This window comes from Antedon mediterranea, chromosome 4 (genome assembly GCF_964355755.1).
Source record: "Antedon mediterranea chromosome 4, ecAntMedi1.1, whole genome shotgun sequence".
NCBI lineage: Eukaryota > Metazoa > Echinodermata > Crinoidea > Comatulida > Antedonidae > Antedon > Antedon mediterranea.
The window spans coordinates 17,027,119-17,044,166 of NC_092673.1; the positions used below are offsets into that span (position 1 = coordinate 17,027,119).

The 17,048-nt window shown below is 32.4% G+C and overlaps 1 protein-coding gene across 1 annotated transcript in view; it reads left to right on the forward strand.

Moving 5' to 3' along the window:
* Positions 1-12,126, forward strand: part of LOC140047620 (uncharacterized) — a 46,404-nt gene extending 34,278 nt beyond the window's left edge. Inside the window, exon 20 of the mRNA XM_072092657.1 lies at positions 12,080-12,126. Within this exon, the coding sequence (XP_071948758.1) occupies positions 12,080-12,126 (47 nt within the window). The remainder of the gene's footprint in view (positions 1-12,079) is intronic.
* Positions 12,127-17,048: the final 4,922 nt, after the last annotated feature.

Here is a 17,048-nt window from a genome sequence, read left to right on the forward strand (position 1 = left end):
TTATTCATGATATATAATGCATTGTGTTCCATATATCCAAAATGATACCCCAGGAACACAATGCTATAACATAGGAAAACGGCCTCATATTACAGTGGTTTATTCATCATATATAATGCATTGTGTTCCATATACCCAAAATGATACTCCAGGAACACAATGCTTTAACATAGGAAAACGGCCTCATATTACAGTGGTTTATTCATCATATATAATGCATTGTGTTTCATATACCCAAAATGATACGCCAGGAACACAATGCTTTAACATAGGAAAACGGCCTCATATTACAGTGGTTTATTCATTATATATAATGCATTGTGTTCCATATACCCAAAATGATACCCCAGGAACACAATGCTATAACATAGGAAAACGGCCTCATATTACAGTGGTTTATTCATCATATATAATGCATTGTGTTCCATATACCCAAAATGATACTCCAGGAACACAATGCTTTAACATAGGAAAACGGCCTCATATTACAGTGGTTTATTCATCATATATAATGCATTGTGTTTCATATACCCAAAATGATACGCCAGGAACACAATGCTTTAACATAGGAAAACGGCCTCATATTACAGTGGTTTATTCATTATATATAATGCATTGTGTTCCATATACCCAAAATGATACCACCGGAACACAGTGCTTTAACATAGGAAAACGGCCTCGTTGCTTATAGTGGTTTATTCATCATATATAATGCATTGTGTTCCATATACCCAAAATGATACCACAGGAACACAATGCTATAACATAGCAAAACGGCCTCATTGCTTATTACAGTGGTTTATTCATTATATAATGCATTGTGTTCCATATACCCAAAATGATACCCCAGGAACACAATGCTTTAACATAGGAAAACGGCCTCATTGCTTATTACAGTGGTTTATTCATTATTATAATGCATTGTGTTCCATATACCCAAAATGATACCCCAGGAACACAATGCTATAACATAGGAAAACGGCCTCATATTACAGTGGTTTATTCATTATATATAATGCATTGTGTTCCATATACCCAAAATGATACCCCGGGAACACAATACTTTAACATAGGAAAACGGCCTCATTGTTTATTACAGTGGTTTATTCATTATAATGCATTGTGTTCCAAAAACCCAAAATGATACCCCAGGAACACAATACTTTAACGAGGAAAACGGCCTCATTGCTTATTGAAGTGGTTTATTTATCATATAATGCATTGTGTTCCATATACCCAAAATGACACCCCAGGAACACAATACTATAATTTTGCTATGGTTACTTAATTTTACTTAATCTTTATTAATACAAATATATTGATTTCCAAAGTGGTTCACAAAAGTTCTACAAAACTAAATGAAAATGATACACATTAATAAAACGCAAATTCAAGAAATGTTTCTACACTTCATACAAAAGAAAAATCATGGAAGTGAATTGGATTAACACATCTACTTTGCAGAAAATGTAAACAAATAATACTGTAACTGAATTGATAAGCACTGATCCCTTTAAACTTTACTAATAAAACACTATCAATTACGAAGGGAAAAAACATGTTTCCACAACTTGATACAGAGAGTAGAGAATGCTCGATTGTCAAATGACGCTCTCCATCAATATCCAATCACATCTTCCTTTAAAACTCTCTAAGTTGTTAATAATCAATGTCCATGAGCATGTTCATGTCTTCATTTTGATGGTCCGAATATAGCTCCCCATGGGCCATGTTCAATGTTTTTGTTTCTATGGAACGTCAAAAGAGCAAAAATTATATAGGGGGCTGAAAACTCTGTGGAGTCCATCTACAGTGTGGATGGAACAATGTAAAATTAAAATTGTAATGATAATAGTATAATCATGCAAGTACGAAGAAATAAATAAATACTAGCAAATAAATTTTAATTTAAAAATCATGATAAGTTTTTTTGTTTCGTTTTCTTTCTGTTTTTATACTTGTACTATTATTGTTGCTCTTTTGGCGCTCCATAGAAACAAAAACATTGAGCATGGGGAGCTCGAGGAGTTACATTGTCATTACAGTATACAAAGAAACACATCTGTAAAATCATCAATTTAAAGGATTTATTTATTTGTTATTATGTGTTTCTCCTTCTGAAAGTACTTATAAGTCCTAATTTTAAAGTGTGGTGTTCAGGATAAAGTTAGTCAACAAATTTGGAGTCAAAATACAAGAAAGGCAGGTGCGTAAGAAAAACATCCTCTGAAGCAACACAATGGAGTAAATATATACCAACAAACAACCCGTCAAGTTTGTTTGTTGTAAAGAAAAAATATACATTTACTCAACGGGCGAAAATAATGTGAGTTTATCTATGTTTTGCGGTAGTATTAAATTATATTTATGGTAATAAATGAAACCTACTGTGTTTAAAATTATGGGATCAGGTGCCGTTTTCGGCCACCTCGACTTGTGATATTTAGTTTAATTGTTTTGTAGTAAAACATGTTTTAATTCCGATTGTATTTTAGTATTTAGGATCGATGTTTTAATTCCGATTGTACTGTAGTTGTTTTTAATATGTTTTGATTCCGATTGTACTGTAGTTGTTTTTAATATGTTTTGATTCCGATTGTACTGTAGTATTTAAGATTTTCTAATTTCGAATCGTATTGTACTAAAATTTATTGTGTTTAAATCCAGATAGGCATAACATAGTATTTAATATGTTTTAATTTTGATTATACTGTAGTTTAGTTTTTATATATAGTAAGTAAGTTACCTACTTATATAGTTAATATTGTTACAAAATCTTGGCATTCCGTAACACAGTACCTAATAATAACATGCCTTATAAAAAGTACATGCTTGCTAGTTTTTGATGTTCTGTATTGTAGGTTACATAACAGAACAATTGTATTGTCTTCCCATTCAATAGACACCATTCTCTACATAAAACATAATACACCACACCCCTATCATAATAATGGTATAGTCCATACAAGTCGAGGTGGCCGAAAACGGCACCCTGATCCAAAATTATGTATGGATAAACAAGTATTGTTTTTAAGCTGTAGTATATCTTAGTATTTGTAATCTTAGGTGTTGGGTCTTAGCTTTCGTGATCTTAGGTCTTAGGGGGTCTGAGCTTTCGTGGTCTGAGCTTTCGTGACACCCCTAGCCTAGGCCTACTAGCTAGACCTAGTAGTACTGTACGTAGAAAGGCATTAGGGCCAGGCCTAGCCTTCTACCTAGGCCTACTATTCTCTTTTAATCTAGGCCCTTGTAGGCTAGCCTAGTAATAATGATGTAAAGCGTTCAGAGAAACTTAAACCAATAGACGATTTTCGTGCTACGGAAGCCATCTTGCAGAATATGTACAAAAAATAAAAAATATATTTAGATTAATATTAAGATAATAAATGTTTGCTGATGTCTTTAATATGACTGATAGCCCCCTGGACCAGTCCAGATCAAATTTGAGATAACAAATTAGGCCTATTATAAGAGATCTGTGGAGCCCAAAAGTCTTTAGTATGACTTTGTAGTCCCCAAAACATTTTTTCATAGCTTTCATTCAATCACCATTTTTTTAATTTATTCGGTATATAAAAATATATTACAAAACGACAGTCAAGGACTGAAATGAAATGTATTAGTTAATAATATTAAAGTTGGATACAAAAGAAACATATTGTGGTTTTGGTTTACAAGTTGAAATAATTAATTAGGCCAGACAAAATATATTGTTAAGTTACCACTCTTCCCTGATTTTTTTAGCCTCTTCTCTTTTTCTTTTCTGAGTGACAACAAAATAACTAACAATTACGATAAATCATTACATTTTATTTTACCAACAGGAACAATTTTATTGCATTAAATAGTTTCTTAAAGTTGAAAATAGTGATTCATTTGTTCGTGTTTGAAGGAATTAGTATCACTTTATTTCAAGATGGTAGCATAAAACAATGTTGATGACCTATTAAAGCATAATACTTTAGTAAAAAAAAAAAAACGCCCTTGATGCTTAACAAGTATTTATATTTTTTGACCTTATAAAACAGGTATTCTAAAATGTGAAACCTCAATAATATATAGAGTATGATTTAAACACTAGTTCGTTTCCGTGAATATGTTTTAACTTCCTGTTTTTGCAGTTAAATCTTTTGCAAGATTGTTTGAGGAAGTCAGTATTGTATTTGGTGAATATTCATTTATTTATGGTCAAACACAGTAAAATATTGTACATGGTTTGAAATTATTTTTGTTAAAAAAAAATATAAAAATCAGTTAAAAAGGTTAAAATTTGGTAAATACAGATAAAGCACATATAAATTCAGATAAAATACATCATTTAAAATACAAAATACAAGTAAGATTGGTGTGTGTAAGGGAACAGCATAAAATGACTACTGTTTCCATGTTTCATTGAATTGCCTGTTGGTTTTCCATCTTGGGTACACTAAACGCCTTGACTTGCTAAAAAATCACTCACCTGAACCGCATGAATGCGCAGTAAGCTCACTATTTGTTAGAGAAAGAAGACAGGATTTTTAGTCAAAATAACGATTTAGATTTATCTGCCAATAGTGATATCGATGTTTCACAAATAAGTAGTATATTATGCTATTGAAATTAGTAAATTTTAGGTCATAATTTATTATTTCAAGCCTAGCTAGGCCTTCCTCTAGTAAGCCAGCCTTCAATTGGGCAAAAACATGCAGCCTGTCCACCAGGCTACAAACGAGATAGGCTAGTTTGTCTAGCCTAGGCCTAATATCGTCAAATGGTCATGATTAGAATGTCAAATGTCCACAAAATAATACTATTTATTTAGTATTCTTTCAAATAAATACAACTTGTAATGCAAACTTATGAACCAGAAAAAAAAATGTTGTATTTTGTTTGTAATAGTCTCTGATTTCCTACATATTTAAATAACTGTACAGGAAGTAATATATAGAACATTACATTATTGTTTCAGGTGCTGAAGGGTTAAGGGGGTGATTTATTATTTATTATTTTATTAGCTGCCTTCACTATCCAATCAATGTATATGTCATCTACTGTAGTGTAATTAATTGTATAAACAGCCCCTTTAATTTAATGATATATTCAGCTTTCATCATCTATGCCATTTTCATCTATTCTATTTTCATCATCTATTCATCATTGATAGAAATTTCATTGATGCAATTTTCATCATAACCAATAACTTGCGTAAGCGACGTTTCATAGATTCTGGTTTCACCAAAATATGTTCCGCTTGATGTTAATGAATAGTTTTCAGTAATGACATCGAAGAGAGCTTAGTTGTACAATCTTCATGGTAAATTCAAGCTAATTTACTACTGATGTTTATACTATGTATGCTGGTTTTGAATAAAATTGCATATAAGCAAGCTGCATCATTTTAATCGTCCCTAGATAATTATACTAATTTATCAAACTAAATGATATTAAAGCTTGTTAATATTTATTTTATATAATGTCATAGTAAAATTTATTTTTCACAGCATAGGTTTATCGTATTACTGTATGTTGACCAGGTTTATAAGATGTTCTATCCACAAATTTTAGAGAATGGCAGGCACTAAATCAACAGAAAAAAAAATAACATTGATAAAAAAAAAGATTCTTGACAATCACAACAGGTTCAATGCAGATCACTTAACCTTAAAGAAGGCAAGACTGATTGAGGAAGTAATGTAATTCACAGAATAAGGAAATAGGGTGTTGGCCCTTGGTATAACAATAAGCATCTTATAATAGGCAGCTTTATGATCGGACTGTGCAATTTTGAATGTAAAAATGTTATTTTATCATGTATGTTTCTTTAGATTCAGTGTGTAAATGTGAGTTGTAATAGTATAGTTATTTATTTCATTTTATAATACTGTATTTTTACTTGTTGTAATTGTACAATGATCGTTTAGTAGCCTATCAAACAGTATTTATACAAATAATTAAAGACACCTTCCCTATGTTTTTTAGATCTATTTTAAAATCACAAACTATATTTAATGTAAAAATAATACTATATGGTCCTATTGCGATAACTTTTTTCGTCTTTAAATGGTTAAAAATGTGAAAAATAAGTCGATTCTAATAATTATAGCGGCCCGCTATAAATCCCAAAATGCATTGCGCGTGGATTGATATTTCTGTTTTTCTTCTGTAATTCACCCACTTTTCGATCGATCGTGAGGCAAAAACAAATGGAATCGACTCCTAACTTTTCAGCGAAAATACCGGGTTTTCCCCAATTTGTATCAACGGAGTCTGGCAAAAATAGAAAGACAATTAATGCAGCAACTATACAACGTCAGGCTAGGTATATAGCTAGCGCCGTACTATGTTTACGTTACCGATGTTTACCAGCTAGGCCTACAAAACTAAGCCTAGCTAGGCCAGGCCTAAAGACCGTCCACGAGAGGTCAGTCGCCGCGAGCTACTTAGGTAGTGCATTGTTTCTCACTTTTTATCATAATTTACCATAAAACGTACATTTAAGACAAGGAATGACCTGGTTTAATGTTTTTAAAGTAATATATATGTATTATTTTTACAAAACGTCACAAATTGTAGGGAAGGTGTCTTTAATGTTTTATATTCTAATGGTACAAACAATGGCATCTAGTGTTAATATGTCAACAAATGACAAAACAATCCTATAGGCCTAGCTAGTAATAGCAATTAGCCTAGCAAGGTAGAATGGCAGCAATTCTATTACGAAATTTCGACAGGCAACTGAAACTTATCTACTAATTCTAAAAACTAACTAAAGGATTGACTAATTCTGGTTTTTTTTCTCCAAGATTTCATGTCTTGTAGAGATTAAAGATTAAGAGATTAATTAATCAAAATCATAAAAACAATCTCAAGCTATAAATTGAATTGCTTTTTTTGTCTAATTTAATACATGTACCTCAAACCTGCCAACTTTTTCAGTGGCCAATGCGCGAAACATTAAATTAAATTGTATATAGCGCCCTCTATGTTATAATAACTTGAAAAATGCCCTGAGCTGTATGTTAAATTTTTCGCCGAATTGAGTTTGGCTTTCCTGTACTACTGTACCTCAACCATAAAATACAAATAAACATAGGCTTTAATAGGCCGGTCAGTCTAATTACCGAAAACAACCGCAAATAACCAAAACAACTGAAAACATTTACTCCTCACAATAATTGTGAATACATTAATCCATAGTATAGAAAGTAAATTGACTATGGTTAATCATGATCAATTTAATTATAGATTATCAAAGATAATAATACAAAAATGATATTTTAAGAATATTGATAATATTAGAGACTATATAAAGTATACTTAAAAAATAAAACAAGCTCACGATAAAGGATTCAATAAAATCTATTCAGTAAAATTACTGTAGTCGAGTAAATAACGTTTTTATCCTTAATCACTTCAGTATAGTGACGAAAAAGCAAAGTTAGGTAAAATCATGCTTTGTTTTTGAAAATCTAAAGACTAAAAACGAAATGTGTTTATAGATTTTGGAAGTAAATGTAGTCTATTTTGTGCACACTACCATTTCGTAGGATCTTCCTTGGCTTTTGCGCGTGTGGTTTTCTCTCTGTACGGTCTTAGCTTTAGAAACACTCATCAATAGAGAGCGACATTAAAAAAAATATTAATTTTTTATTTTGTTTTTGGTTTGTTTGTTTTCGGTTGTTTTCGGTTGTTTGTGGTTGTTTTCGGTTATTTTCGGTAATTAGACTGACCCGCTTAGGCTATTTATGCTCAAATTAAATGAAATGTAGTCTTGGACTATTTTCCCTTCAAAATAGGCAAGTTAATTTCAAAATAATGTTTTTCTGAATATTTTTTTTTTGATGCGTAAGAAATAGCTACATATGCGTGAGGCATAACAAAATTGGACCTCATGCGTGAGACTCATGCATTATGCATAAGAGTTGGCAGGTGTACAGTATACCATTTTCCTCATCAATGCCATTTTCATCATCTGCAATTTTCACCATCAATACAATTTTTACCATCAATATAATTTTCAGCATCGATACAATTTTCACCGTCAATACATTTTTCACCATCAATACAATTTTCGCCATCAGTACAATTTTCACCATCAATACAATTTTCACCATCAATTTAATTTTCAGCATCGATACAATTTTCACCATCAATACAATTTTCACAATCAATACAATTTTCACCACCAGTACAATTTTCACCATCAGTACAATTTTCAGCATCAATACAATTTTCACCATCAATACAATTTTCACCATCAATACAATTTTCACCATCAGTACAATTTTCACCATCAGTACAATTTTCACCATCAGTACAATTTTCACCATCAGTACAATTTTCACCATCAATACAATTTTCACCATCAATACGATTTTCACCATCAATACAATTTTCACCATCAGTACAATTTTCACCATCAGTACAATTTTCACCATCAATACAATTTTCACCATCAATACAATTTTCACCATCAATACAATTTTCACCATCAATACAATTTTCACCATCAATACAATTTTCATTATCTGTGCCATTTTATTGATGCAATTTTCATCATGATGATGATTAGGTTTAAAAAAGGTGGTAAAAAACTTTTTTTTGGAACCAGAGGCTTCCATTGGTACACCAAAGAGACGTAAAAAAATGAATTCATAAAAAATGCAATATATAATATGTTATGTACCCAATATATCGTTTATTATTGTTCTGAAAAAATACTAAATAATAATGATATACATTCCAAAAATTTATAAATTAACATATTTCTCGTTTTCGGCAGGAAATTTAACTGAAAATATTGGAATCTAATATCAAATAACCAGGCCGTTTATATTGTTAAGTTGGAATAAATTCCAGTTGATAAAGTAATTGTTAACAATAACTAAATATGAATATCAATCAATATGTTATTACAAAATAGAAACAAAAATCATTATAAGAATGTTGTAAACATTTAAAAATAAATCACTTTGGGAATTGACAATTTAATAATTATCATTGTCAAATTGACCTTATAATATACTAGCAATTTTACCCGCCCGAGGTTTCAAACTTAGTTTAAAGCCTTCTCAGTACATAACACCCGACTCCAATAACACCCGACTCCAGTATCTCCCTATACTCACCAACCCCCACCCCTCTTCAATAACACCCCACACTCTTTTAAAAAAAAAATAAATTCTTCCCCCAACAAATTCAATTCAACTTTAGCTTCAAAATGAGAGGGGTATACATAGCTATGATATGCCTATGGTTTAAGTACGTTGTAAACTGTGTAAATGAATAGGTGTCATATTGGCTGATAATTAAAATATCTAATTTTGGTATTGTGCCCTCCCCCCCCCCCCAGCCTTCTTTTTCCTTTAGCCATCCCAGCCACAATTAACTAACCTTAACTCTAGCCCAGGACAGTTCAAATGTAGTAACTTCATTACGCCAGTATTTCGGCTCCCCCTCCTCCCTCCTCCCCTCCTTCCCAACACACCCCAGATACTGGGTGATGTGTTTAGACGGTTCCAGTACTAATAATGTTAGCCATCACTCCAACCCATAATCCCTCAGTGGCAGTTTTCAAATGTAGTTTAAAACGTTCCCAGTACAGTTTCAGTCATGGTGATAGGCCTACATCCCCACCCCAAACTCCCAGCCCCTTCCCAGTGATAATTAAAATACTTTAACAATTTCCTACCACAATTCTGGTCAATTTTATAGCCTACCACCCTTACCCTGAGCAAAATCTCCACTATCCCCTGAACCCCAACTCTCACACCCTATCTCCCCACCCACCTCTCCCACTAAATCCCCAGACTTTTTGAAATGTAGTTTAAAACCTTCCCGGTACAATTGCGATCATTTTGATACCCCATATGTATGGTTACATGCAGAAACAGAAATTTTTATAATGAACAAACATCGAAAGTATTTTCACATTTAATTTTTCCTTTTCTCTTCATGTCAAGCAATTTCTGTTATTTTCTTCATCACGTCTGTCTAATGAGTGAGTTCTCTCCTTTCAATTAGTTTAGTATGTCAACTTCAGATATTTGGGTAGTCTACAAGTAGGTTCTAGAATGTGTTTTGACATAATTTTAGTAAAAAGATAAATATATTGCCACATATGGTGTTTCATACATATGCTAATTTATCGATTATCGAAAAAAAAAATTGAAACGCTATCCGGTGGACTAACATAAAAAAGAGAATATTAACTACAGACTTGGGGCAAGTCGTCTAATATTTGGGCAACTAATCTTTGTTATATGGATGATTTTACCAATGTACAGAAACAATTTTATTGCATTAAATATTTTTTCTTTAGTTTAAAATGTATGTCAGTATAGCGATTCATTTGTTCATGTTTGAAAGAGTTGGTGTCAGTTTATTTCAAAATGGTAGCATAAATCAATGTCGATGACCTATTACAATATAGTACACTCTCCCTCCCCTGAAATTGACACTTAACAAGTATATAACTTTACTTATTCAATTTAACTTTACAATCAATTGTGTCAATAATTAATGCATTTTAAGTTAAAGGCCAAAACTTGAATAGGGAAAGCTGATATGTTTTGGTCTTTTTTGTCATAATTGTTAATGAAGTTTTTATTTTATATTTTTATATTATGAGAGTGACAAATAAAGTATTTTCACAAATATATATATTTTGGCCTTATGTGTACAATATAAATATAAAAAAAGATTTTCTAAGTTTAAACACTCAAGTCGCTAGCATTACAAAGAATATACAATTTATTTTTAAAGAATTGTAGGTTAAAAAAAATGTCCTAAATAGGATATTTTTTGCAGTTTAATAAGCATGGCAGATTTGCTCCTGTATACTGAAATCCATTAAAGATATATCGTCACCTGGAAAATATATATATATATTTCTTGAATATGCAATTTTAATGTCATAATATTAATAGTTAAAATAGTGAAAATAAAATTTTGTACTTGAAAATAATGCAAAAAATAGTCAAATTATCAGACAATGGGTTGAAACTGCAGAATTCCCTATTCAAAGTTTGATTTATTAATCTTCATTTTTCATGTTTTTGGGGGACAATATATCCAGTACCCTGTGGACCCCTGTTGAATAAATTTGAACCTGGTGAACTTAAGAACAACAATAATTAATGTTTAAATTTAAGCAACAACAAAATAAAGCTTATTGACTGATGATTGACAGTTTGGATGTATTTGTCATTGTCATGATAATAAAACAATTTAAAATAAAAAAGTAAACAAAATGTTTTTATTGTTCATGTGGATTGTTATTTTTTGTTTAATTTTGCATAAAGCATGCACACTACTCACAGATAGTGTATCTTAGTTTCATTATGCAAATTACGATTTTGTAGGTTAGATATTCATAATTAGGTGATACATTTTATATAAGGGCACTCTCCATACTAATGGGGAATTTAGGTGTAAGTTTCATTTTGATTGGTTCAGAAATGGTAATGGTAACATGCATAGTGAACAGGCTTGATGTGGGTTTTGTTTATTATATATAATTTAAATTTATATAAATTATTTAATAATTAAGTTAATATAAATATCAGGATAAGGATAAAACTGGTCAACAATTGTGGACAAATATTTCACTGTCACCTATCACCATCCTCAGAATTCTATTTCCTATGGTGATGTCCAGAAGAGGATTAGTTGGAATCGGAATTAGAATGCTGTGAGAGTATCACTGAAATATTCATTACAAAATATCATGTTGTTTACAACTAACACATAAGAATAATCATTTGTGAATTTAAATACTTGGTAATATCATGAAGGAAATAAAAAAGATTACATTATTTTTTCCTCCATGATAGTACACAGTGTGTCTTGCTTTTGTGTGTACACTCTTTTATTGACTTAACCAGCTTGACTGGATATCCAGATGCCAATTGTGTAGTAAAATGATTTCACTTAACCAACTTGACTGGACAATATGCAGATACCAATTGTGTAGTAAAATGATTTATATGCTCTAGTTAACATGTTTTTTACAAAAGGTTGTTCTTTGTTAATATGAAGTATAGAAACTACTTATAATAATAATATAAGTTGACAACTTATATTTTCTGTTATTTTTCAGTATGCAAGACTGACTCTCAAAGTCATGTGATACACAGAACGCTGTAAACTAGGTGTTGGCACTTAGCATAACAATAAACACCTTTGACGATGGACCAGAGAATGGAGGAATATTCAGACATGAACCTACAAGGGTAAGTTATGGTTACCAATACCAGCAACTCTTTATGAATTTATTGTTAGCCTGTGAGTTATATTATTCTTGTTTGTATTTCATTACAGTAATTTGACTTTTTAAGCTCTTTGTCATTTGAAAGTTACAAATAAACAGTACAGTTAAACAAACGCAAGACACATGAATTATGATTTATCTAATCCAGCAGAAGTATGTTGTGTGAGAACATAGATTACAATTTTGTTTGTGATAAACTTACAGAAGCTCTGTCTACACTATCAAACTACAGTATTTGGACAAAAAGGTCAGGTCAGGTCGTACAGATCATCTTCAGGCAGTAACACCAGCATACAGGTCATCTTCATTCCAGTGGTGGCGCCAGCGGGGGGGCTACGAGGGCTCTAGCCCCCTCGTCAGGGAGCCTAGCCCCCCCGTCGGGGAACACGGGTACTTTTTGTCGGGGAATATAATATACAGTAAAAAACGTTCGCGTTCACTTCATATAGCTTCAGCGCCTAGAAAACTACGACGTTCCATTGACCGTGAGAGTACGTCAGAGGGCTAATATGCACTTTTATGCATTCATTATTGCCAGCGATCTAACTTACTACTAAACATTAGCTTGGTACGCACTTGTCTGGCGGTATCCCTTTGTACGAATCGTTCAACGTTGGGTCGAGACGCGTGATATCAAGTTTCATCCAGGGACCAAAATGTGTAATGTAGTTATTTTCCAGGCGAAGTTTACAGACGGTTACCGAAGGGAACACAGGTACTTTTTGTCGGGGAATATAATATAGAGTAAAAAGCGTTCGCGTTCACTTCGTAGCTAGCTTCAGCGCCTAGAAAACCGCGACGTTTCATTGACCGTGAGAGTACGTCAGAGTGATATTATGCACTTTATATGCATTCATTATTTCAAGCGATCTAACTTACTACTAAACAATAGCTAGGTACGCACTTGTCTGGCGGTATCCCTTTGTACGAATCGTTCAACGTTGGGTCGAGACGCGTGATATCATGTTCCATCCAGGAACCAAAATGTGTACTGTAGTTATTTTCCAGGCGAAGTTTACAGACGGTTACGTCGTGTACTGCGTCGACGTACGCTACACTACAGCAAAAACGAATTATGTTAATTGTTCGTATGTTCACCAATTTTTTAATTTACAAGTAACCTTCTGTACCGTGGGGCACCTAAAATAAATTTTTCATCCATTACTATTACTAAACAAAAAAATATGCCCTTTTCGATTAGCCAACATCTTATTATAGCTAAGTTATAACATTTTCAATATCCTGTATGTCATGAATTTCTCACCACTCGGAAGTCCAGATGGTACGCACGCATACACCTGGGAGGAATAAACTTATTTCCCCGACTGAAAAAGGTCTACTCTTGCGTTTTTTAAGCCTCTAGGCCTGATGTTTCCAAAGTATAAAATGCAATTTTTTGAAGACCTGCAGCTCTAGTTTTAAATATTTTCTTAGCTCAGCCCCAACAATAAAGCTGGTCATATTTCGAAGCTCAGTCACAACCATGATAGGGACGTCTATATTTTGTTTCATGTTTTGAAGTATGATAAGTCAAATTTCAGGGACGTCCAACTCTATTTTTCTAAATTTTCTTTGAACATTTATTTTTTAAATTGAAAAATATGGATTGAAACAGTCATCGCGCATCGTTTTTTTACACGCAGTATTTTATTTATGCATTATAAAAAAATGGAAAAAATGGCTACCCTAAATCTGATTAAAAAGACCTCAAATGACGCTAGAACGCGTGGCTCCCGAGGGCTTCGCCCCCCTGGACCCCCACCGGGGGCCCTTGGCGGCCCCCTGGCCCCCAGCCTAGTGATGCTCGCATAGCCCCCTCGTCGGGGAATGTAGCCTCCGCGTCGCGAAGATCCTGGCGCCACCCCTGCTTCATTCAGTAACACCAGCATACACATCATCTTCATTCAGTAACACCAGCATACAGGTTATCTTCATTCAGTAACACCAGCATACACATCATCTTCATTCAGTAACACCAGCATACACGTCATCTTCATTCAGTAACACCAGCATACACGTCATCTTCATTCAGTAACACCAGCATACAGGTCATCTTCATTCAGTACACTAGCATACAGATACAAGTTAATTGTCGTTGCCTTTAATGCAAAGGTATCTGTCTGATGGAATTATATTTTATACATGCTGTATGTATGAAACACATACAGTAATGTTGAAATATAAAATGTTTCTGCTGGAATAGCTTTTCATTCTGATAATACTGAAAGTTTCCATCCATTTGTATATCCAGTAAGCAATTGATTATTATCAGTATTGCCTTTGTACCACACAGTTACTGTGACACAAACAATTGGTATTTTTTGCATTGCATTGTTTTGAATACAACACACATATTAGGAATTAATGATGAATCGCACTAGTTTCTTTTATTTCCTGAAAATTATTTGTAAAGCTCTGTCTACACCACCATATATGGACATGATGAGGTCATATCACTACCCTATTTGAGAACATAACAATTTCTTTGTCAAGTTTGATATTGTAGACAGAGCTGTGGTTTGTCTAACAAAAGCTATGCATTTAATAACCTCAGGCTACAGAGTTGGAGATATGAACATTTAATAACCTCAGGCTACAGAGTTGGAGATATGAACATTTAATAACCTCAGGCTACAGAGTTGGAGATATGAACATTTAATAACCTCAGGCTACAGAGTTGGAGATATGAACATTTAATAACCTCAGGCTACAGAGTTGGAGATATGAACATTTAATAACCTCAGGCTACAGAGTTGGAGATATGAACATTTAATAACCTCAGGCTACAGAGTTGGAGATATGAACATTTAATAACCTCAGGCTACAGAGTTGGAGATATGAACATTTAATAACCTCAGGCTACAGAGTTGGAGATATGAACATTTAATAACCTCAGGCTACAGAGTTGGAGATATGAACATTTAATAACCTCAGGCTACAGAGTTGGAGATATGAACATTTAATAACCTCAGGCTACAGAGTTGGAGATATGAACATTTAATAACCTCAGGCTACAGAGTTGGAGATATGAACATTTAATAACCTCAGGCTACAGAGTTGGAGATATGAACATTTAATAACCTCAGGCTACAGAGTTGGAGATATGAACATTTAATAACCTCAGGCTACAGAGTTGGAGATATGAACATTTAATAACCTCAGGCTACAGAGTTGGAGATATGAACATTTAATAACCTCAGGCTACAGAGTTGGAGATATGAACATTTAATAACCTCAGGCTACAGAGTTGGAGATATGAACATTTAATAACCTCAGGCTACAGAGTTGGAGATATGAACATTTAATAACCTCAGGCTACAGAGTTGGAGATATGAACATTTAATAACCTCAGGCTACAGAGTTGGAGATATGAACATTTAAAATCAGACAAGATAGTATCAGACAATTTGATAGCTATAAAGATGTATTATTCCCCATTTAAAAATAATAATTCATTTTTTTGGTTGAATGCCATTTTAATGTCCCATAATAGGTATCCACTGTGACCAAAAATTTGATTGAAAACATTTTTTTACCTGAAAAAGCAAAAAATTAATCAATTTGGCTGCCTTTGTGTAAAGTGAAAACGTTATTTCTTTTCGTTTTTTTGTGTACAGAAGTGATTAACTTTATTAAAACTACAAAATAACCAGCTATTAAAAGTCTGATTTAATTAATCTTCATTTTTCATGTTTTTGGGTGACAATCTTTAAACTTATATTTTAACAAAATGACATTGTTGTGAGTATCAGTAGCTGTATCTCAATGTACAAATATAATAAGCAAAAGCTAAATCAAAACAACAAAGTAAAACAGCCAGCATCAGAAACATCTATATTACTTCAATAGGAATTTAGATAGTTTATATAGAAATACAGATAGTTTACATCCCAGGAAAGATTAAATGTTTACCTTTTATATTTTCAGAAGAGAATGTGTAGGCTTACTTTTATACTAGAAGCTATCAGCATTAATTATTGTTAAATGAAGACATTGTATTGAAAATGGAAAGGTAGGTTTTTTAATTGTATTATTTCAAATCAAACAGATTAACCTTCAATTAATTTATAGTTTAAATGAAAAAAACACTTTAAGATATTATTTTGAGAAACTTTTCAAATAAAACATAAATATTACAATTAAAGGGCCCATTTGACAGAATCAAGAGGTTATATGCATGATAATAAAATTATATTACAATTAAAGGGCCCATTTGACAGAATCAAGAGGTTATATGCATGATAATAAAATTATGTTACAATTAAAGGGCCCATTTTCATCAAATATAATGATGATAATATTATTTTCATCAATCGTCATTTTCATAAAATAATGTAACATTTCATTATAATCTTTTATAATCATTTTAACAGGAACAAATTAGAAGAAGCTTTGCACAGGAATGATTTGCAAACAGTTAAACACATTTGTAGAACACAGCCAGATCTTGTGAAATCTATCAATGAGGTATTACAAATATATTTTCATAATATTAACAAAAAGAAATTCTTTTCATTGAAATTTAAAATTGTTTACTACATTATTTAGCTGTAATTTGTGCTGCTGTTTATATAGAAAGAAAACCAATTTAACATAATGTCTGTTGTCAGTATTTATAAACTATATTATTTTAATTCTTTTCCAGGATGGGAACACTCCACTACATGAATATCTAAGAACAGTAAATCCTACCTTAGATATAGTGACTTGTCTTGTACAGAATGACACATCTGCAGCAACATTGCAAAATAAGGTAATCTACATGCTAGTGTAGTAGGCAACCATTCTCTGCAGTAAA